This window comes from Poecilia reticulata, chromosome 16 (assembly GCF_904066995.2).
Source record: "Poecilia reticulata chromosome 16, P_reticulata-male-v2, whole genome shotgun sequence".
In the NCBI taxonomy this organism is placed as follows: Eukaryota; Metazoa; Chordata; class Actinopteri; order Cyprinodontiformes; family Poeciliidae; genus Poecilia; species Poecilia reticulata.
This window is the reverse complement of record NC_088845.1, coordinates 28,888,267-28,910,366: the sequence shown is the minus strand read 5'-3', so window position 1 is coordinate 28,910,366 and position 22,100 is coordinate 28,888,267. Positions and strand designations below refer to the sequence as shown.

Here is a 22,100-nt window from a genome sequence, read left to right as displayed (position 1 = left end):
GCTGGTAGATGCTCAACAAAAGCTAGAAATGGGTGAAGTTACACTTTCTTACATACTTACTTACTTATGCCCAACATCCAGAGCGCCCTCCTTGATTCAACATGCTTAGAAATAGTTTTTGATGTGTTACTGAAATATCAGAGCTAATGATATTTCTCCTAACACTCCCTGCTGTCTGAATCCTCAAGGTTAGCAGAACGTCCTCATGGACACTGAAAGATTAAACAGAAAATGGAAATTTATGGCTTTGTGCCATAACCAGGTGGCCCCTGAAGACCATGAGGTGCTCCAAAAACAGATAAATCATTAATCAATAAGTTATATAATTAGAGGTAAACTGTATCAACCTGGTAGACCTTCGTATTACTCAGTAATCATAAAGAAGCTCTCAGTTTCAAGCAGGTTGGTGACAGTCTGATGTAGAGAAATCTTTCAGCCTCAGTGTTTTGATGCAGTTCTACTGGGGCATCGTTGCACATTTGACCCCTGCTGCCCTTGATTAGGTTATAGTGTCCATGTATGTTCTTTTTTTTTCCATTATTGATTTGATATTTACTACAAAAATTCATAGTCATACACAGATTACTATACTTTGAGTAACTGAGAATTTCGTTTGTCCGAAATAACACTTACTTTTCCTTAAAGTTTTTATGTTCGTGCTAAGATCGCATTAAATGTAAGTTCCTTAAAGCTCATCAGCCGAACTGCTTTTTAATTTCACAGATAATTAGAACTTGATAGATAAAAAGGGTTTTAAAAAAAGTCACGATAGAGGTAAAAAGGAAAAAAAACCCGCCTTATATAAGGTCTGAGACAGATCGCTGTAGGAGATAAGGTGAACTTGAAACAACAGATATGATGCTTTAATCCTTTGCTCCTGACTTTAACCTTTGCCCCACAGCAAGGACAGAGCCTCCATTCCTTATTCTGCTCCTCTGGCATCTATTATCGTGATGATATCAGATGTGTGTTTTTGTGTTAAGAAAAAAAAAACAAAAAAAGCCCCACAGCTCCTCGTGACTTATTGAATAAAAAAGGAGGGTAATTTCTGAGGTCCCTGCGGTGCATCAGAAGCCCTCCGAGCTGCTGACCTCCTCACAGACGCTGACACGTCTCCGGATCCTCTCTGACTTTTCTTCTCTCTTCTCTGTACTCTTTTGTTTCGTAACAAGACCAAAGCTGAGCATTGTGGGGACTGTTTTAATGTCCCTCTCTCTCTCTTCCTCTCTCTTTGTCTTTTGCTCTTTTTATCGCCTGCCCATCTCCCACTCTCTTTTCCGTCGCCCGTCTTCGCAAAACCATGGTGACATGACCGGTCGCGGGTTGCCATGGTAACAGTCCCACTGGCTTGGCGGCAGCGGCGTTGGCAGTGTTGAACCCGGTCCTGCGTGTGTTTCTAGGTTTCTTTTCTTACCGGTTAGATTGTTGACAAGTGTTCACAGTGTGTGTTGTTCTATTATGGGCGCTCAGAGCAGTGACAGTGTGTGTATAAGCGGCCATTACTGTGTATCTCTATGTCTGCGTGTGCGTGTGTGTGTGTTTGCAGCCTTTCTGCAGATGTTCTCTGGCCCCAGTGCCTCCTGCCAGCTGCTCCGCCCCCAGAACTCACACATATGCACACACTCCTCTTAATTAAGAGGACTGTGCCATGGTGGGCGACTCAACAGGGGCACGATGGCACACACACACATCAGACACTTTCACCAGGAGTGCTAAGCACAGGGTGTCTATTAGCCGCGCTTCCGTGTGGGTTGGTTCGAGCGCGGAGCCGATCCTCCGGCGGTGCCCTTGAAGCCCTCTGGTTATGAGAGTAGTGATGGTGGTAGGTAAACATGCGGCTAATCAGGCCGACGTGTCTCATCCACACTCTCCGCCAGGCTCTGCAGGCGGGGAGGGATACTGACACCGACAGGCTTCCTCTCGGCTCTCGCCGAGCGTTCAGAGGGAAGCGAGGAGGAAGCCAGGGCAGAGAGAACAGGAGAAACGGGAGGCAGGGAAGTTTTAGCCGGAGATGTGGTCAGGAAATTGGAGAAATTGGCTTATTTCGGATAATAAGGTTGACCCAGTCAGAGTGGGTCGTAGGCTTTTGATTAAATAAAAAATGTATAACGTTCGCCTTCTTCAGAATTTAAAATAAGAGCTCAACGCGGTTGTTAGATAAGGAAGTGAAATTACTCCGGGGCTTTGAGGTGCTTGATTTCAAATGATTATTTAAGCATCGTTCAGACCATCTTAAATAATTATGTCAGCTTGATAATGTAGGTAGCAGTTAGGAGCCAGATGAAGAAGATACCAAGACCACTGGTATCTATACGGTTTTATTATTTCCGGTAATTCAGGTATTTAAGCTTTTCACTGAGAGTTTAATAAATTAATCCTAATAACAAAATGAATATGAAAAGGAAACAAACTTTTAGGTTTTAGAAGTGTAACATTTTCAGGTCTGGTGACAATAACTCATAGATAAATCAACAGTGAAACCAGTGCATTTCTTTTGTATTTGTTTTCTTTTATTCATTTATTTTTCTAATTTATGGCTGAACTCTTTATGCACCTTACTTAGGTCAGTAGACTAATTTTGTTTTATTACTACACATTTTATGTTGGCACAATGTCAATACTTTCCAGCAGGTTAAATGACAATATTTGAGTTCAGTGGAGTGATGAACGTAAATGTATTATAAGACAACAAGGAAATACTGCAACAAAAATGAGGCTTTAGCTGTCAGGAAGTAGGGAATGAACTGGTTTGTTTTTGTGCTGCTTTGGATATTTTGCACGTGGAATCAAGAACGTGTGCAGAAAAAAGTGAGTCTCGATGACTACCGAACGTCGTGGAATGAAAGCACACGGCCTGGTGTCAGAGTTCAGTCTTATCTGTAGCTCGCGTGTTCTCCAGCAAGGTCATGACCCAAAACATAAAGTTACAAGAAAAAAAACACCTTCAACTACTTTTTTTAATGACACTCCGTGAACCTAGATCTCGATGCTGTCAAACGTCCAGGAAAAATCTAAAGAATTATAGAGCGGTGACGCCACCTTTCAAACCTCAGGTGCCCTTTGTTTCAAGAAGAGAAGAAGAAACCACCTGCAACAGCTGACGTCTCATTACGAAGTGCAGGTATTGCTAAAGGCGCTGCCACAAAAACATTCAATTAAGAACACATTTTTTTTTAAACATTGTCGTCTGTTTAATTATGTGAAACGGGTGAGTAGTTAAAAGCAAACTCTGATTTGTGTTCGCTATTAAGGAGGGCTGCTTACTTTTTGTCTCAATTTCAAGTTTTGTCAGAGAAAATCTGTGTCGAACCCACCAGTGAAGTTCAGTGCAGACCGATGTAACAGTTTCCAAATAATTAATAAAAGTTTCGATCTTAAGTGGAAGTGAAGAGGTAAAAAGCCTTCAGTGTTTCCTTGGATTGATCCTTTTCTTGCTCTCTTCCTCGTGTTTTACTTTGTGTCTCCAGTCCTCCCTCTTTAATGTTTAACTTAACCTCATTTACATTCAATACCCTTTGGTCCTGTCGCTCTTCATGTTCCTTATTATTTCTTTCTGTTTCCCCCTCTGGTCTTCTTTAACTCACCCTTCTCTCTGGTGTCTTTGTTCTCTCTCTATTTTTGTCCTTTCGCTCTCTCTCTCTCTCTTCCCTCCTCTCTACCGAAGGTCTGTCATCTTCTCTCCTCTTTTTTCCTAACACACCCGGACACGACAGAGCACCGCCGATAGTTAATAATACTCTAATTTCCGCTCTTCACGGTGTGTAGAAGGTGTCGCAGATAACCTGATTTATCAGACGGCTATTAGAATGGGAATCAGGAGTATTAGAGCAATGGACATTAACGTTCACATTGTTTAAACAACGCCACGGGACTAATGGATTTCCAAATGAATTTGTCAACAGCGTTCTCGGGGAATATAATTAGTCAAATGAGAGGGAAGCGGCGAATGAGGCCAGAGGAGGAGTCGGGAAGTAGTTTAAGCTACGCAAAAAAAAAAAAAAAATCATACATGCAGACAGGTTAATGGAAGCTCTGAGGATCATTGGTGTGAGTTGGGTCTTGCGTGAGGATTCAGAAGGGATTACCTGGATGTCGGATAGGAAGGGGAAAAAAGTTGTATGAAAAATAACTTACACACGCAGAGATTTGCAAAAAGATACTCTTTAAGGATGTTTTCACACCTTATAGTCTGGCAGACTCTGTTCAAACTTGGTTTCTGTTGATTCGGTTTGCTTTCACACTGCACTGTGTCAAACAGACCAAACTAATTAAAAAAATCTGTTCATCTCCTCACGTGTGATGGTGCTGCACCAAGAACCACTGAAGGAAAGACATGAAAACCTCTGAAGAAGACACTAAGCGCAACTTCATTCTTGACTAAATGTAATAAACATGGAGTGGCGTCAGATGGTAGTAAGATTTCTCTTTGGTCATTGGTAAAAGACCATGAGCCATTTCTTCAGCTATTCCTAGACACGCAGAATTGTTTTGGTTGCATTTACCCATAATTCCCGGTGCCATAGTCTGCTTCCTGATTTTGAAGCAGTCTATGGCCTGCTTGGCGCTCACATGTGCATTCAAACCGCCCCAGAGTTCACTTCAACCTAAACGACACCTAGGTTTTTAGGCGGAGCAGTTTGCTTTTTCGATCTGCATCATGGTTCGATTGCGCATTCACACCTCCACAAACAAAACGAACTTTCAACAATGAAATGAAATGAACAATGAAAATGCCTTTTCCAAAGATTTCTTGTGAAGCTGAAGGGGATAATAAGATGCTTACGAGAGGAAGAATTTGTGTCAATAAAACCTGTACATGTTAGAATTTTTTAAATATATCTTTAATCTTAATGGCATGGGGTCGTAAACGTGACAAATTCAAAATGTGAAGAGCTCTATAAAATCTCTACATATCTCCCTTGCGCAATATGATGTTAAGCTAAAGGAAATGTTTATAAATATTCCATTATATGCATATTAGAATATTGAAAAATCCGTTTTAAGCATCCAAAGCGAGGTGGACTTTGGCAGCTAAATCTTCTCCCTCCTCCTACCTCCTCATCTCTGGCAGTCATAGCTGAACTGAAAACTTGACACTTAAAGTGGACAGCGAGACCAGAACTGTGAAACCGCGTTTTCATCAACTCTCTCTCTCTCTTTTTTTTTTTAGTAATGTAAATACCCATAAGATGTTTGCATAATCCATTTCTTTCTTCTTATATCTTTATTGTACATCGGCTCTCCTGCACCACCGTTTCTGCATGTGGGCGTTTGCCACTGTTCTTCTGATTCACACTTGTTTTAAATAACAAGAAATTTCAACTTGTGTTTACTCACTGATTGACAGAAAAGGTTTCAACTTGCGAGTGCAATTCGCTCATGAATTTCAGAAATAATTACAGTTAAAATGAGAGCCGGGAGTTGAGGCCCACACACAGGAAAAAAAAGCTTCTTTTTTTTTTTCATCTGAACCCGTCAAAGCAAACGTTTCACGCTCCAAGTTGAAGCTCTGTGTTTTTTCTTTTTTTTTTTGCAAGTTCGCCGCAGGACGCGCGCGCTGACCGCCGGGGCTGATGGGGCAGCAGGGCGAGAGGATGGGGGGAGGAAGGGAAGAGGGAGGGCAACTGTTGCTGCTTGAATACTAATATCCCACTTTAGAAGTCAACTCTTTCCTGTATCATTACATCCTCTGCTCTCTGTTTGTGTCTCCATCTCCATCTTTTTATTTTCTCACTTCTCCCACTCCTCCCCAGCAGTCCTCACCGTCCTTCCCCTCTCGTCTCTCAACTTGTCTTCTCTTCCTCTTTATATCCTCTCCTCCTCCTCATCCTCCTCCTCGTCCTTCTTCTTCTTCTTCTTTTTTTTTTTGCACACCATCCAGCTCCGGGCTTTTCCATCACCTACGCCCCTTATCTTGTATCTGTCATCAAACTCTTCCTCTCCCCAAGATTTGTCTCTTTGCCACTCACTTTTCAAAGCACCACACACTCTCTTTCTCACACACACACACATGCATATTCCTGACAAAGGCAGGTAATTACAGCCGAGTGTCCAGTCCTTTTTTAAATACTGAGCTGATTAATGAGAGCGCGGTGCAGGGCCAGGAAGTCTCACCCTCAGTGGGTGGTGACACACATCCTCCAGTCTCTCTCCTCATACACGCGCTCTGTCTTCTTTTTCACACTTCCGTATGAAAATTATCAGCTAAGCGCAGCCTCATTACGGAAATATTGATATCAGTGTTACACGGTTTACATCCTCCCTCCTCCAACGTCGTCCTCCTCCTTAACCTCTCTTCTTCACCTCCATGTCTCTGAGGCAGCCTGTTGTCTCCTGCTCTTTTATTGTACAGTAAAGGATCAGGTGTGGCGGCTCATTTTCTCCGCATCGGCTTAGGCACGACTCCAGTACTTCCCCCCTGCCCCCCTCCTGAGCTCCCCGACATCTTGATGTCTGATTTGTGTGTGTTTTTGACCCCGTGGGCCAACGGGAACGCTGCCGGAGCAAAGAGATAGAGTGCAGCAGCAGCAGCAGCCGCCGAACGCAGACACACACATGCAGAAAAGCCAAGTGCCCTCACACACTCACACACTCACGCCTGCACAATCACAATCTCCGCTGGGTCAGCCAGGTTCAAAGCATTTGTATTCATAGGAGGTTTTGCATTGGCTCCACCACCTACAGTGCTCCTTCTGACTGTGGGATGTGGCTTTTTTTTCTTTTCTTTTACTTTCTCACTCAGAAGACCTTGGACTGTGTCTGAGTGTGTTTATGGCTGTACTTGTGGCAGAGTGCTGCTACCTGAGTGAATGCACCTGGCTCAATGGATTTCTCTTTTCTTTTCTCCACTTGGACCATCCTTGAAAATGTGGCTTTGTTTTGACTCTTACTTTGACCCAGTGTCAAACCAAGTCATGTTGCACTCGTTGGTCCAGGTTTACCTCCATCCTCCCTCCCTCTGTTCCACAGAGCTGTGTTCATTTTTAATTCATGCATGGACAATTGAAACCAGAAGTTTACACATAGGCCTGTCGCAATAAATAAATTAAGCGCACAATTTCTTTAATTTGTGTGATTGTTTTATTTTTTTGCATTTTTTAAATTGTTTTCTACCAAATGCTGTAGCTGTGCTTCCATTGACTGTATAGTTATGTAATTTGGCATTTCCAGAATAAATTTTCTGAATGGGAACACTCAGTTTAGAAAACATTTATTTATTTATTTTTGCATTACAGGAGTCACATGAGCAACAACCAAATGTTGCCAGTGGTGCCAACCATGAAGAAGAAGACAGGAAGTAGTTGGAGGATGATGTAATGACATATTGTGAATAAACTTATTCACTTGTGACTCTAATTGCTTTTCTTATTTTGATGGAAACACAACAATTGCAAAATGTTGTTTTCTTGACATTAGCGTATTATAGACAAAGTTTTGTGCAGATTTGTAACTTAAACACAGTTAGTCAGACCAAAGCATTAAGTTTAGTTTGTTGGTTTAATCTGGCCCTTTATGGGAATTACAGTTTTGCTTACAGAGACATCCGTATCCTTTTTATTTATTGTTTGGGTTGTTTTGTTTGTCTATTTTAGACATTTAAAATATCTCCCAGTTCCAGTGTCAAATGTTCTTCAGAGATTAAAGTTTATTGATGCTGTAACTAGAGATGTGCCGATCAGGTTTTTTTCTGCCGATACCGATCACCCCGTGAGGGCTGATCGCCGATACCGATCACCGATACCGATCACATAATTATTATTATTTTTTTTTTATCATAAACACTACCGGTTACATTATGTGGAAAAAGGAACCATGAATTCACCTTACTTTAGACAAAAACTTGTTTTTAATAACTTTTTCCAAGAAGAAAACTAAACAAAACAGGCATTGTGCAAATTGTACTGCTATCGGTAATACTATCTTTAACAGACTGATAACATATGAAGGCTCTGAAGAGGTTAAATAATGCAAAGAGTCAAAATAAAACCTCTCAACATTGCCACAAAAAGTTCAAGTATAAGACTTAACATTCAAAGTCAAATACAGGCTCCATTACAATAAACAATCCTGAGTTACTGAATGAAAACTTCCTGATAGCATGACGGCTAGCTGATTACTGCTAGTTCTGAGTGGCTGTTTCTGACTGAGCGGAGTAATTATGCAGAGCAGGGAGGAGATCAATAATTTTTTTAGAGATTATCTGTCTCATGTTAGGACAGCGAAAGTTTTAATACGTATGTAAAATGTATTTTTTTAAGTTGGATGCTGCAGCTTTAAACAGGTTCGGTGTGAGAGTCACTACCAGGTGGAGCAGAAGCGGCCCTCGGTCTGTGAAATATTACTACCTGTAGCGTAGCAGCGGTTCAACAGCGAGATCAGAACCAGCGTCTTACATCGCAGCTCGAAGACTTAAATAATTTTGCGGGTTATTTGTTTAGCTTTCTGACCGTCATGCTAATCTAGGTGAGTGTTTGTAGCTGTGCGCTGCTTTACCTGCTATCTGATCCTCCATATGTCTTTTTTACTGCAGTGAGCCTCGATGTAGCCAAACTCCGTCAAGTATGGCATTGTTTTTATGTCGTATTAGCTTCATTGTGTTGATGCATTTTGACCTGCTTCAATTTTCCGCAGCAACACGCAAACTTCCCCATTCACTCAGTGCGTTATAGTTCCACATCGCTTAGGATTTGTTGCTGCGTGTTTGCGCAGTGTGAAGGAAAGAGGAGACCAGCTGCACAGGCAGGCTGAGAAATGAGATGCAGGTTATAGGTATCGGCAACAAGAGCCAATGATCACTGATCACCGATCATGCACTTTTTCACGAAAATCGGCCTGATTATGAACGGTGACCGATCGATCGGCACACCTCTAGCTGTTACTGTTATACCACTTGAAAATGGTCTCAAAACAGTATCATTGGTTACCACAATAACTCCTGGGACAGTTTATCATCCAGTAAAATGTATTGTGACAAACCTAATTACATACTCTGAATGAAAACACACATACACCTTTTTTTCCTCGCCGTCTGAAGGTAAATCAAAGTGAACCTCTCTTGTTTTATGTTAGTTTGACTCAGTTGCACCAGGTTTTAACACCTAAATTGTTGGAGTTCCAAAGTATTAAACAAAAACACACAAAAAAACAAGTTTCTCTCAACAAAAATATTGAGAGAAACGTGTGGAAAACCCCCAAAATGTTTAACCCAAGACATCCGGTTCAAAGGTAATGCTACCAAATATAATAAGAAAATGAATGAAAATGTCAGATTTTTAAGATGTTAATTAATAATTTCTGTCTCTCATCATCGTGGCATTTAGTAAATCGAAATAATTTTGATCATTCTAACTCATCTTAAACAAGACAGCACTTCAGTAAAATAAGTAAATGAAAACTTCAGACTTGGTTTAGACTTGTGCACTAATTACTTGAGACTTGGACTTGAGTCTTTGCATCAGTTTTTTATCTCATCTAAGTAAAAGTGAAAGGAACCCAGTGTGAGCTACAGACTGCAGCTGCTGCTCTTGTTTTACTGTGAAATGATCCGTTTGGCTATTAAATAGTGACGTTGGTGGATTATTATGGGATGTTAATGGCTTGTAGCAATCTGTTAGTGTTAGCAGCAGCTTCACAATAATGACCACAAGGATGAATCTTCAAATAAGCGCTACATTAAGTGACTTTGGATCATTTTAGAACAAAATAAATGCAACTTTTGGCAGAAAATGTAAAAATAAAAGCACTTCCTGCTCCATTCTTTAACATTTAATGTGTAGCTTAAGTTTGAATCTTTACTATTAAATGTTGATTTAGGATTTTATTTTATTTTTTTAACCAATATAATCAAACGTTCTCCATCTCAGAGTGAAGAGAATAAAACCATTGAAACCAGATTTAGTGCAATATATAATGGACAAAATCAAGACAAAGATACACAGATGTTAACTTAGTCTTTGCAAAGACAAATAAGCACTTTGACACGTTCAGCAATTCAACATTCACAGAGTTACTTCTATTTCTAATGTGTATACATAAAATTTTTAGCAGTTTTTTTTTAATGGATTATGGATAAATGAATAAATCAAGAGAATTGTTTATCAGGATAATTTATTCCACTATTTGAATGCAAATAAATTACATCTAAATATTTACATTCTATGCAAAAATCGATTGAAACTTTTGAATAACGTGAAAATGCCGGTTATATTGAGTTGTCACAAACCATTTGAGTTAGTGACAACTCAAATGGTTTGCTTCTTTAGAGGAAAACTTCTCACCTGGAGTAAAGATGAACTCCTTAAAAATAAAGTCTGATTGTTTCTTTAAATATTTTTATTTTATTGAAGTTCTGTGTCCCGCATGGAAAGTTATTACAATTAAATAATTAAGTCTGAAGTGGCATAAAGATGGGACACATCAGCTTGGGAAAACTGATCTCAGTTTATCCAAAATGAACATCTATAACCTTTTCCCTCAAAAACCTGAATTCAAAAATATATCAAGTATCCTTTTAGGGTTGCAATCTTTCACAGTGAGAAATATTATGTACCAGATGAAAAATGCATATTCTCAGAGGGAGCAAGTGGTCTAAAATATCTTCAAACTTGCAAGCCAACACAAAAACAAGAAGTTGAAGTTTCACCTAGAGTCACATCTTTCTGAGAGGTGCTGAGAAAAATGGCCACAGAGAAATAATAAAATACTTCAGGCTCATGTTTACCAACATTTTTTTAAAAACCTTTTGATTTGTAGAGGCTGGTTTTGGTCTAAGGTGCTTATTGGGCAATTTTGAAGTTGCATTAGTTGCAAGAATTTGACATGACTTAAAGAAAAATAATCCTAACAGCTGTTTGGACTTTTGAGATTAATTCTGACCAGTAAAAAACCTGAGCTCTGAGCATTGCACTCAACAGATACTCTAAAGTTTTGGGTTATTTTACTACTATTAGTGATCTAGTTCAGACCTTTTAAAAAGAGATGCCAATATAATACTTCTATAAATATATCTACCTTTTGTCAGCAGTAATACTCACATTATCAGCACACTCCGTCGGGCTGAATTGCGCTTTTTTTCTTCCTTTTCTTCTTTTATCTTCTGCTTCAGTGACTCCGCTTGCTCTTTTCTAGCCCAGCTAAATTCTTCCAAAACACTTTCAAAAGTCATGTTTTAAACATAGATGTGCCAGATTTTTTGTTTTTTTACCATATGTGGTAGAAGACAGATTAATGCACATCAAGTGATGTCTCTCATCTCTGCTGTGAGAACTCGAATGGTTTGCTTCTTCAGAGGAAAACTTCTCACGTGGAGTAAAGATGAATTCAGTTTATGCATATAATGTCATCTGTAGACAGCAAAAAAACAAAAAAGATCTGCATAAAATTCAATTCAGTACAGTTTCAATTCAAATCGATCTAATCATACAGGCAACGTTCTGGAGCTGTGCCGCTCCTGGAGGTTCTGATTGGTTCTTTTTGTAAACCTTTTTTTTTTTTTTTTTGCTCTTTTGGACAATTTTTCCTTCTGTTTTTGGATTTTGTGTAGTTGGAAAGATTTTCACTTCTGCTTTTTCATTTCTACTTTTTTAAAGAAATAACTATAAACTCTCCTTAAAATGCAAAAAAAAAAAAAAAGCAAATTAGTAACTTCAGACACCGCTAACTCATGGTACAAAGAGTATTTGAGGCTAAATCATTCGTAGGGAAGATGTAGACGAGGAAAAAAAAATCAAATTGTCTGAGCTCGTGTCTGCAGAGTAACTGACGAACCCAGCACGGCTCAACTTGGCGCGGCGTGTGGCGTAGCGGGCTCCAACGAGGGCTGCACCCACCCCACGCTCCATCATGCCTGAGCTCCACGCAATCAGGCCGTGACAGCGAAACCTTCCCCGGGTTACCATGGCAACCAGAGGCAGTGCCTGTACGGGACAAAGGCGGGTCGGTCCTATGAGTGTGTGTGTGTGTGATTGAGAGACACAGAGAGAGTGAGTGATGTGCAGCAGAGCAGGCGCGGCCCTCCTGGGGTCCTCATTCGTTTGTCTCTCGCTGAGACCACAGGAGCCCCGCTGCAGCAGAGATGGAGGTGGGGATGGAGGGGAGGCGGTGGGGCCGGGGGGGCCGGAGAAAGGCAACTGATGTGGAAAGAAAGGAAGGATGAAAAGATGTGAGAAAGGTGCCAGAAGGAAAAATGAGAAATTGAAAAAGAATGGCGTGAATTTGGATCGTTTGAAGCCTTTTGTTCGTTTCACTCATCTAACGGTCGTGTGCGGAGTGTGACATGAATCTTGACAAAACTCTTATTTGAGAGGGGGGAAAAAAAAGAAAAAGCGGTACACTTTGGCAAATTAATTGCACCAATTAGCGGGGCACTCAAAATTCAAAAATTTTAATAACCTGTCTACCACATAGTAGGCTCAAATGGCTCGAAACGGCACTACTTCTCTCATGGCTCCGTGGAAACGCAATAACATGACAAGTGCACTTAGGCATTACCGAACGAACAAAACAGGAAAAAATTAGGCATGGATCTCATAAACATTATCTCCAGCTTTCAGTGGATTTTGATTCCTCCACACAGCGGAGAGGCTGCACAGGCAGAGTGAATCAGCTGACACCAAACGGTGTCAAACATGGCAATGGCAAACATCCTGCTTGATTCATCTTTGCTTTAATTCTTAACCAGATTGTTGCGCCTTAGACATTTGGGACAAAAAAAACGTTTTTTCTCTCACTGGATTGTAACTCCGTGCTGTCACTTATGCTGACCAACGCACAAAAAATTGACATATTTTTTGATTCACTGTTGTTAAAGAAAGAACTGAATGTAAAAAGAATCACTTCCACTTTCTCATCCTGTTCTCTGTGGACAATAGTATTCATCCTGCTTATTTACTGTTTGAAAAACGTTTTCAAGTTTCCTTTCATACTGAGATACATATTGTTTTTTTTCCTTATTTTTTTCCTACCTGCACCACTAACACATTTATGTATCTGTAAGTATTTGTAGTCACGCTTATAGTTTTTCAGTATTCTTTCTGTGTACTCCGGTAGCGAAGCAACGGCATTTCGTTGCCAAATTCACTATCATGTCTTTGTGCGGTAACAATAAAGTAAGCCTAAATCTATATTTATAGGTGTAACAAAAGGTTTTACTGAATTGAAATATTTAAAGAGACGGTACACATGTTTTCAGACATGTTAGTGATTTTGACTCTCTGATGTGTCGGTGTTGTTTTAAAAATACCAGAAATATTATAATCTACTGGAACAAGAAAAGGCAGAAAGTAAAGGCACATTGATAAGATAATCTAGCCGAACAAAAATGTTTCTAATATATTGTTTTCTTGATCATTTTAGGTGTGGATCACACAAACAAGGACCTGATGAAAAACTTTGTGAGTAAACCAAACATCAGTTCCATGTAAATGAAGCGTAATTACACAACAAACAAATCAGACAACTGAAAAACAACACAATACGGGTGGATACTCCCTCAACTGATGCTTGAATGAAAGTCATTTTATTCAAGAGGAAAACTCATTTTGTTGCCTCAAGCCGTATATGGCCCTGGCATAATTCTGTCTGGATATTTGACCTTTCATTTTTATCACAAATGAGTTTAAACGAGTTGGTTTCCTGGCACTGACCTGGCCGCTCAGCAAAGTGTGTTCATTTTAAATAGAGTAGAGGTCCAGGCCATTCCACAAGCTTAATTTTAGACTCCTTTATCCATTTCAGAGCCAGTTTTAATGTGTAAAGTTCGCTGTCTTGTTGGAACATCAGACTGTCTCAAACCATCTGACACAAATTTGCACCACAGATCAAAGGAATGGATGTTGAAAAGCACAAAGAAGAGCTAAGAAAAGAAAAAAAAGTTGAAAACTAACAAAGATTTGAATGTTTTACAGTGAAACAAGACAATGAGCAACTACAGTCAAGGTAAAGCTTTCAGACTTAAGAATATTGTACCAGCTGGCTAGCACAGTGGTGGAAGCATCATGCTGAGGGTTTATTTAGCTGTTAGTTGCAGAGTAAGGGGAGTAATTATTATTAACCTGGCATGTTAGACAAAGTAAACAAATTAAGTTTGGCAAACTTGATTTGATTACATGTAAAAGATTAACTACATTTTTTTTATGTTGGAGCTCCATTCTCTTTTTTCAGTGTGACTTTGGCTAAAAATGAATAAGAATCAACTACTGTTAAATATAGATACAAAAGCAGCTTTTAGCTATTTTCAGGCATTTTATGTAATCATTTCAGACAGATTGCACAGTACACTTAATTGTCTTGCCGTTATGGGAAACTATATACTTTATATTTTGTCACCTTCCTAAAAATAATGGTCCAAATCAATTTTTTTTGCCTAAATTTAATTTGGAATGAAAGAGATAATGATTTTTTAAAAATGTATTTAAAATCACAAAAAAGTTTTGTTTCTTTTTTTGTCAAAAAAAGAAAGAAAAAAGACTTAGGCCATTATTTAAGGAAGGTAACAATTTTCCACTGTCAATATCCCATAAAATGAAACGAAACCTTCCTCTATTTGCAAAAGTTTTATGCATAGGTTTATTTTAACACCTGGAAACAGAAATAAAATTGTAGTTCTTTAAACACAACAACAAATTTCCTGCTGATGTTCATCAAAACATGCAAGTTGTCTTTTTTTTTTTTTTAAGATCCTGTAAACTCAAAACATGTTTTATTTCACTAGAGTTAGAGCAACACCATGCATTGTGAAGGCTGCAGACCTTTGACCTTTGACATTAAAACCATCACCGCCTCACAGAGAGACGTGAAGCCGTTAGCCTGACGTTCTTCTGGCTTGCCGTAGAGCATGTGTGTCACGCAGCGCCGCTTGCTGCTGCCTTGTCATTTATAATCTCGCAGGCAGTTGGAAGCATGCAGGCCAACTTGTACTTTGTCAGAGCAGATTGTCTGGCATGGATAAGCCTGGTTGCAGCAAGAGATACATAATTGCTCTTGTTCAGTGAGCTGCCAGGACGTTCCTCCTCTTCCTCCCGTTGAGCCTATACCCAGATCCTCGGCTGTGCTCACTTTTGTAAGGCAGAAAGCATGTGAACTGCACCGGCAGTGACAGTGACTGCCGTCACTCAAAGGAAATATGTTGACAGACTAACACAAGTGAGAGTATCCAGAGTTTCTTTTTTTTTCTGAGATTCCTTCATTTCCTGTCATGTCATCCTGATGTTTCGTGTCGAGAGCTGTTGGGTCCCGCACCGCGCTTCATTTGTTTTCTCTCTTGCTTCTGCAGGAGGCCCTCGCCAGCTTTGACCTGCGGGCCTCGCATGGTCTGTCTCATGATCCCATGCCTGTCAGAGATGAGGAGAACAGGTAGTGATTGTTGTTCGTATGTTCCTTTTTTTTATTGTTATTATTCTTATTCTGGACTCAAAGTCAGCTGTAACTGTCTTAAAAGCAAAAAGTCACTTTTGGCAAAAATAATGACTTGGATCAATGTTTTCAGATGGTGACCACATGTAACTGCAGAGCCTTGCTGTGCTTTGATGTATTTTATGTGGATAAGTGTGAACTTGACGAGTGGCAGAAAAAATAAAGCGTGTTTTTACACAACGGTTTACTAATTACCCCATGAGTCACTAGATGTTGAAACTGTCTCTTGCAGCCACAGTTATGTCTAGTTTTTCACATGTCGACTGAAACTTTCAAGTTTTGCCACGTTCTCAGTTAAATTTAGGTCTGGACTTTGACTGGGACATACTTGTAACACTATATACTTTTATCTAAGCCATCCCACTGCAGCTCCGGTTGAATATGTTTACGATAGGGAAGCACCGATAGCAATTTTCTGGTCGATCGCCGATCTTTAAAAAACCTGATTTGCCGATTCAGATTTTGGTTGATACTTTTTTGTTGTTTTTTTTTCTCTGGGAAGTCATTAAAAATATTGACAAAGTTGCTGAGTTGGCAGCAGTGGGGTGGCTGCTAACGTACTCGGTTCTTTGTGTCGGTCTGTCCCATAAAATCCCCTCAAATAAACGAAGAATATTGTAGCAAGAATAAGATAAAAAGTGAGAGAAGCTCAAAGTGCGAGGCACTGTATCTATTTAATACATTTGATCAATTTATGAAATATCGCTTGTATTTTAAGACCAGTGGAAATGTTTTTTTCTCTCTCTCTCTTTCTCTGATCAAGAAGAAATTCCCAGTATCCTCGTCTTCTCTTTTGATCTGAACCAATCAACATGTACCCGTGTGTAATTATTTGTTCTGGCACGGTTACCATGCATGCTCAGATCAGAACATCCAATAAAGGAGAAAAGTCTCATCTCTGCCTATTTAGTCTCAGTGTGTGGCTAACATCTCATTCCCGCTCTGTTTCAGTCACGGTACGCATTGTGCCGGCGAAGTTGCTATGGAGGCCAACAACTCCTACTGCGGTGTGGGCATCGCCTTCAATGCCAGGATAGGAGGTGAGGAAAGCGGTCCAGCTTTAGGAGACAATGGGAGGCAGTTTGACTGTGGGTGCAGCGCTGCAGCCAAGAATACAACATGGGAGCTGAATCTTTGTCAGAAATACTTGTTGTGTTCCAGAGTCGCTCTGTTATTATTGCTGGTATGACTTGGCAATGCAACGAAAGAATATTTATATATATATATATATAATATACCTGCAACTCTTTGGCTCTGCTAATGTTTGAACAGTTTTCCATGAAATAATTGCATTGAATTTCCACAGCATTGAGACTAAAAGTAAACACAGCAAAAACACAACATCTTCCTGGTTTCTGGTGTAAATATCTTGATACACTTGAAATAAAACAAAACTATCTTAAAAGTAGCTTTTCAGCAAGATAGAGGCTTGCTTTAAGTAATTAATTCCTTAATATCCTTAATATTGATGAGAAATTATTGGTTCTATTGGCAGACAAATTGGGAAAAATGTCTTGTAAGTTTAAATTTGCCAATAGAACTAGAACTTTTTCATCAATATTAAGGACTCATTTACTTAAAACAAACCTCTATATATAATTTACTTGTAAGTTGGTTTTGTCTTTTTTCAAGTTTGCTTAGACATTTGCACTTGAAACTAGACAAAACATACTTGGTAAAATTTAGTGTTTTTACAATGCAACCTAATGACAAAACAAATATAAAACACATTTGAAACCAGATATTTAAATACACTGAATAAAAAAGACAAACATTTTTTCTCAATGCCTGAACTTCAATGAGACCAAACTCTTTTTTTTTTGTTTTAGGTTAGTGAGACTGACCAAAATGACTATTTGTTAAATGTCATAAAATTTAAGCGATGATGTTTATTATTTTATTTTTATAGATTTTTTAACTTTCCTAAAATAAAAAAAATTCATACAGTTGGTCAGTATGAGGAATTGCTGTCTTTTTAAAACAGATAACAGGGTCATAAAAATTACAAAAATCTCTGACAGATGTTCTTGCTAAGTCTTCTGGCGTTTATCAGATAGAAGTCATTTTGTTAATTCAACAAGAGAAGATTAACTTCAGATGGTGAGAAAAAAATGTCTTTTTATTTGTTTAATTTAAAATGTCTTTTTATTTGTTAAATTTTTTTTCTTTGTTTTGTAATTAGTTTGAAAATTTGCCTTTCCTCAAACATAGTTTTCTACATATACATATACAACACCCTGCAGAAGAAAATGTTTCTATCCTATTTTTCCACAAAAGTTTAATGTTTTTTTTCCCCCTTTTTTTTGGAGGGGGAGGGGAGTTAAATATTAATAATAATAATAATAATAATAATAATAATAATAATAATAATAATAATAATAATAATAATAATAATAAATAAATAAATAAAAAGGCTCTTAATAACCACACATTTATTTTAGTCAATATTGAACCATTCAGCCAAAGCAGGAGAAAACTATAAATCATTTTCAACTTGCCATTTTTAAAAATAAAATGTAAATAAAAACTTTTAAATTATTTTCTCAAAACTGATATTCCCTCCACTCTGTTTTATTATCATTTAACCTATGCATTTTGTTTTTTTTATTAACAAAAACAAAGTTCTTGCTGGTCGGAAAGGTTTTTCTTTTAATGTTTATAGTTTTTAATATCTGTAATTTTTCCTGATATACACGTGATCTATATGTGTATGTCTGATATGTATCCATTTGATAGACAATAAGTCTTCAGTTTACTGATGCATCCTGTCTCCAGGTACGCCCTCATATCTCACACCTCTAATCAAATTTAGCACAGTCAGTCTAAGAGCATGAAAATAGAAAACAAGATGCATCCTTCAGCTGAACTCTGACATTTGAACTCTGAACTCGGGGTCTTTTATCCGTGCGCTTCAATCATTTGGCCCAGAAAGCATTTTTGCAGAACTCAGGGGGAAAAAAAAGGAAACACTTCATGAGGCGAGACCAGGAATACGTTTCCACAGTTAGTCTTGGTTTTGCCTTGTTGGGTCATAAACAGAGTCTGGCACTGAGGAGATGAAGGGCATGGAAGAGGCGCTGCTGAGACCGGGGGCCATGTTGTCTGACATTCAACAAAGTTTGTCACTCATTGTGAAACTGCTCAGAATTATATTGTACAAACCTACAAAATAAAGGTTGTTGTTTTATTGAGTATGGTGTCTATGAGGACAAACAGTTCTCTTTCTGCCACACACGTCTTTTTGTCTTTTGTCTTATAATAGTTTTGTGACTTTATAGTTTAGATGTGACTTTTTGTTTGTCTGATTCAGTTTTACTTAGTTTTTAGAGTGTATTTGATAGTTTTTATTAGTTAAATATTGTTTAGTTCCACTTTCATTTGAGTTAGTTATAATAGTAGCTTTAGTTTTTTTATATATACTCTTGTTAATTTTTAGGCACAAAATTCAAAAAGGTCAAAAAGGTTGTGATTATGTGTACATTACACAAAAGAGGTTGTTTTGGCGTCCGTCATGGCGGGGTGGGCCCCTCTCCGCAGAGCGTAATGACACGTGCGAAGGATCAATACAGAAGTGAACTTGCAGTTTGCGGTGTTACATGCAAAAATGGCACCGACTGCCTTTATAATTCAAAAGCGTTCTTCCCTTCAGTGCCTGGACGTCCTCCATGTCCAACCGCAGTCCATCTCGGTTCCATCTCCAGCCTCTAATTGGACGGACGCTGTGCCAGCCACAGTTTCTCAGGGAACATCTTGCTGTTTAAATACGGCGAAAGGAGCCAATCTGTTGCTAAATAATGCACATCTGACTTGATTTTACTATTGTAGGTTCTAAAGTAAGCTGCTGAAATCAGCTCACAGAGATCCATGAAAAAGGCATTATTAAGAAATATCATAACATTTCATCTGCTTCATTATTTGTGCCCGGACTCAGTCTTTTCAAAACACATGAAAATGAATTGCACATCAACTCTTTTATTCGGATTTAATTAGATCGCAAGGAACATTTTGTACAGGAGCCTGGAACGGCGTTGACATCCACTTATTTCAGATTACAACAGTGGATTGTTGCTGTGCGTCCTGAGGGTTCGTAATAATACTGCAGCTAATCACCTTGTGGTAGTAAACGATGGGGATTCTTGTACTGAAACAGTGGAAAGTTTTTATTTTTTTTATTTTATTTAGCTTTCTTCCATCAAAATCCTGATCTGTGCGACTGCTTCTGATTGGTCCAGGTATCCGTCTGCTGGACGGCGTCGTCACGGACGCCATGGAGGCCTCGGCTCTGACCTACAACATGCACTTCATCGACATCTACGTCTGCAGCTGGGGCCCGCGGGACAACGGGGAAGAGATGGACGGGCCGCACCGCCTGACGGAGCGAGCCCTCCGGCTAGGAACTCAGAAGGCGAGGCTTTTGTTTCCCGAGTTTCCTCCACTTGTTGGCCTGTTACACCGAAAGCCCACAAAATGAGGAGCGATTACATTCCACTGCCTTTCTTTGCTTTATCTGTTACAACTTTACACATTTTTTTTTTTAAAGCAAGTGGTAAATTCTAGGGAAATTAAAACCACTGTAGCGCTTTTTAGTAAGAAATCACAAAATAAGCAAAAGAACCTAAATCAATATGTAAACGTCTCTTTGTTCTTCCCTTTCTTCCCCAAAGGAAAAGCTGAATGAGTTGAATAACGGAGTTCAATAAAAACTCTCCCCTTGTCAAGGCAGATGTCGCATAAAAAGAGCAGAGTTCAGATTTATGTTTATATTTTCCTGTAAGGACCGACTGCCTGCAGCAAGCCAACATGTTGAAAACCGGCGGTGAGACCCGATTACAATTTTTAATGGAGCTAAATGCGAGGTCTGTTATTAATTGAGTGTATTTAATCACATTTTAATTGAAAACCAGTCGTTGACAAAATAAACATTTTCCGTTCAAAAACTCTTTTTGCTGCTAATTTATTGAATAAATAAACTTGAGAGCTCAGAAACAAAGCTTCAATTTGCTGACTTCAATTTGTTCTTTAGTGCAAAGCGCCATTCAGCTTTCAGATGTTTCAGGAAGTAATTTCTTTGAAAAAAATCCTTCTTTAGAAATGTGGACCTCGGACGCTGATGTTAGCTTGGGGGACGACTGTGCTGCTGCAACATGTTTATGCATCTAAATGCATATTTGCATTTAGATGTAATGAATGCTGAAGCTATGTTTTTTTTTTACCATAACAAAATTGACTTGTTTGTGTCTATGCAGCCTCTTACACAGCTCCTGTGATGTACTGTGTGTTTACGGAAGCAGCATTAGCCACTGCAGACCGGTATTATGTATCCTGTAGTTTTCAGGTCTTATCCCAGAAAACTGGCTAAGCTCCTTGGCAAGGACACTACGGTGGCCATCTACTGTGTTTTAGAGTTAAATGTTTAAAGTTGATAGGAAATGTGAAAATTATGACTAGATAAGTATGTTGTCATTGGAGGACATTATTAACAATACCTAAACACCAACTGTAAAGTCTTGTAAAAAGGCTCAAAAAAAAAAAAGTCAAAAATTCTTTGATCCTTTTTCCATAACCTGTCACTTTATTTGCAAAAGTTGTTAGCGTGTAGACAGGCAGTGGGTGTAGAGTTCTCGTAATTAAAAAATGACACCTGACCTCAGGCTGCCTATGTGTTCTCATGCTGACCACTAAGTTGCTTTTCCAACCGTTTTACTAAAGTGACAATTTAGCCCGTCTTTGCCATCGCAATTTCTGGTGGATAAAAATAAATAAATAAAAAAATAGAATAAATAAACAAACATAATAAATACTAAGTCTGGTAGGGAGGGCAAGTAAAGCCTGGCGGGCAGCCAGGTTTATAAAACACTTTTTAAAACCGATGCTGTGACGAAGCTGTCTGGCAATCACATTGTTGACCTCGCTCAAATTCCTTTGCTTTTCTTTTTTTCTGGCTGCTAGCGCATTGACTTGTAGGACAAAATGATCGCATCCTTTAAATTTGGTGTATCAATATGATGTATTATATCAACAAAAAAAGGCATCTTATCAAAACAAAACCACTCTTGCATTCTAATGTGTAAAATAATTCTCTACTTCTTGATGCGTTTAAAGAAAGAGACCTGCTAATGGATGAACAGGGTGACAAACGGACACATACTTAACCGAGTCAACATTTTCCTTCCTTCAGGGCCGACGTGGGAAGGGCAGCATCTTTGTATGGGCGGCAGGTAATGGTGGAACGCAGCGTGACCACTGCGGCGCAGACGGGTACGTTAACTCCGTCTACACCATCGCCATCGGAGCCGTCACCCAGACTGGGAAGCCCGCCTACTTCGGTGAACCCTGCCCCGGAGTGATGGCCGTCACCCTGACAGGTTCCAACGTGGGAGACTCGCTACCTTTGGTTAGTGTGTCAATACCTTCTAATACGTCTAACAGCACTGTCTGGCTCTAATGACTGTATGTGTGTGCGTGTGTGTGTGTGTGTGAGAACCAGCAGCGTGACTTTTAGGCTGCTCTGAGCAGAGAGAATCCTGTTAAAGAGCAGCCACTGGTGTGATATTTATTGAGGCCTGCCAAATGACCTGGGTGATTGCCGGGCAAACTCTCGAAGACATACAGAAACGAGTGTTAATTGGAGGTAAAGCGTGGCTGTAGCGGCTGAGAATGGAAGAGGAAGGAGCTGAAGTGTTGATGGC

The 22,100-nt window shown here is 39.2% G+C and overlaps 1 protein-coding gene across 5 annotated transcripts in view; it reads left to right on the top strand.

The window, feature by feature from the left end:
• The window catches only part of LOC103478225 (furin-like protease kpc-1), a 209,099-nt gene that overhangs the window by 99,095 nt on the left and 87,904 nt on the right, over nucleotides 1-22,100 (top strand). For all 5 annotated transcript variants that reach the window (XM_081597298.1, XM_081597297.1, XM_081597296.1 and 2 more), the window contains 5 exons: nucleotides 13,354-13,391; nucleotides 15,272-15,351; nucleotides 16,363-16,451; nucleotides 19,644-19,816; nucleotides 21,590-21,805. In XM_081597298.1, coding sequence (XP_081453424.1) covers nucleotides 13,354-13,391; nucleotides 15,272-15,351; nucleotides 16,363-16,451; nucleotides 19,644-19,816; nucleotides 21,590-21,805 — 596 coding nt within the window. The remainder of the gene's footprint in view (nucleotides 1-13,353; nucleotides 13,392-15,271; nucleotides 15,352-16,362; nucleotides 16,452-19,643; nucleotides 19,817-21,589; nucleotides 21,806-22,100) is intronic.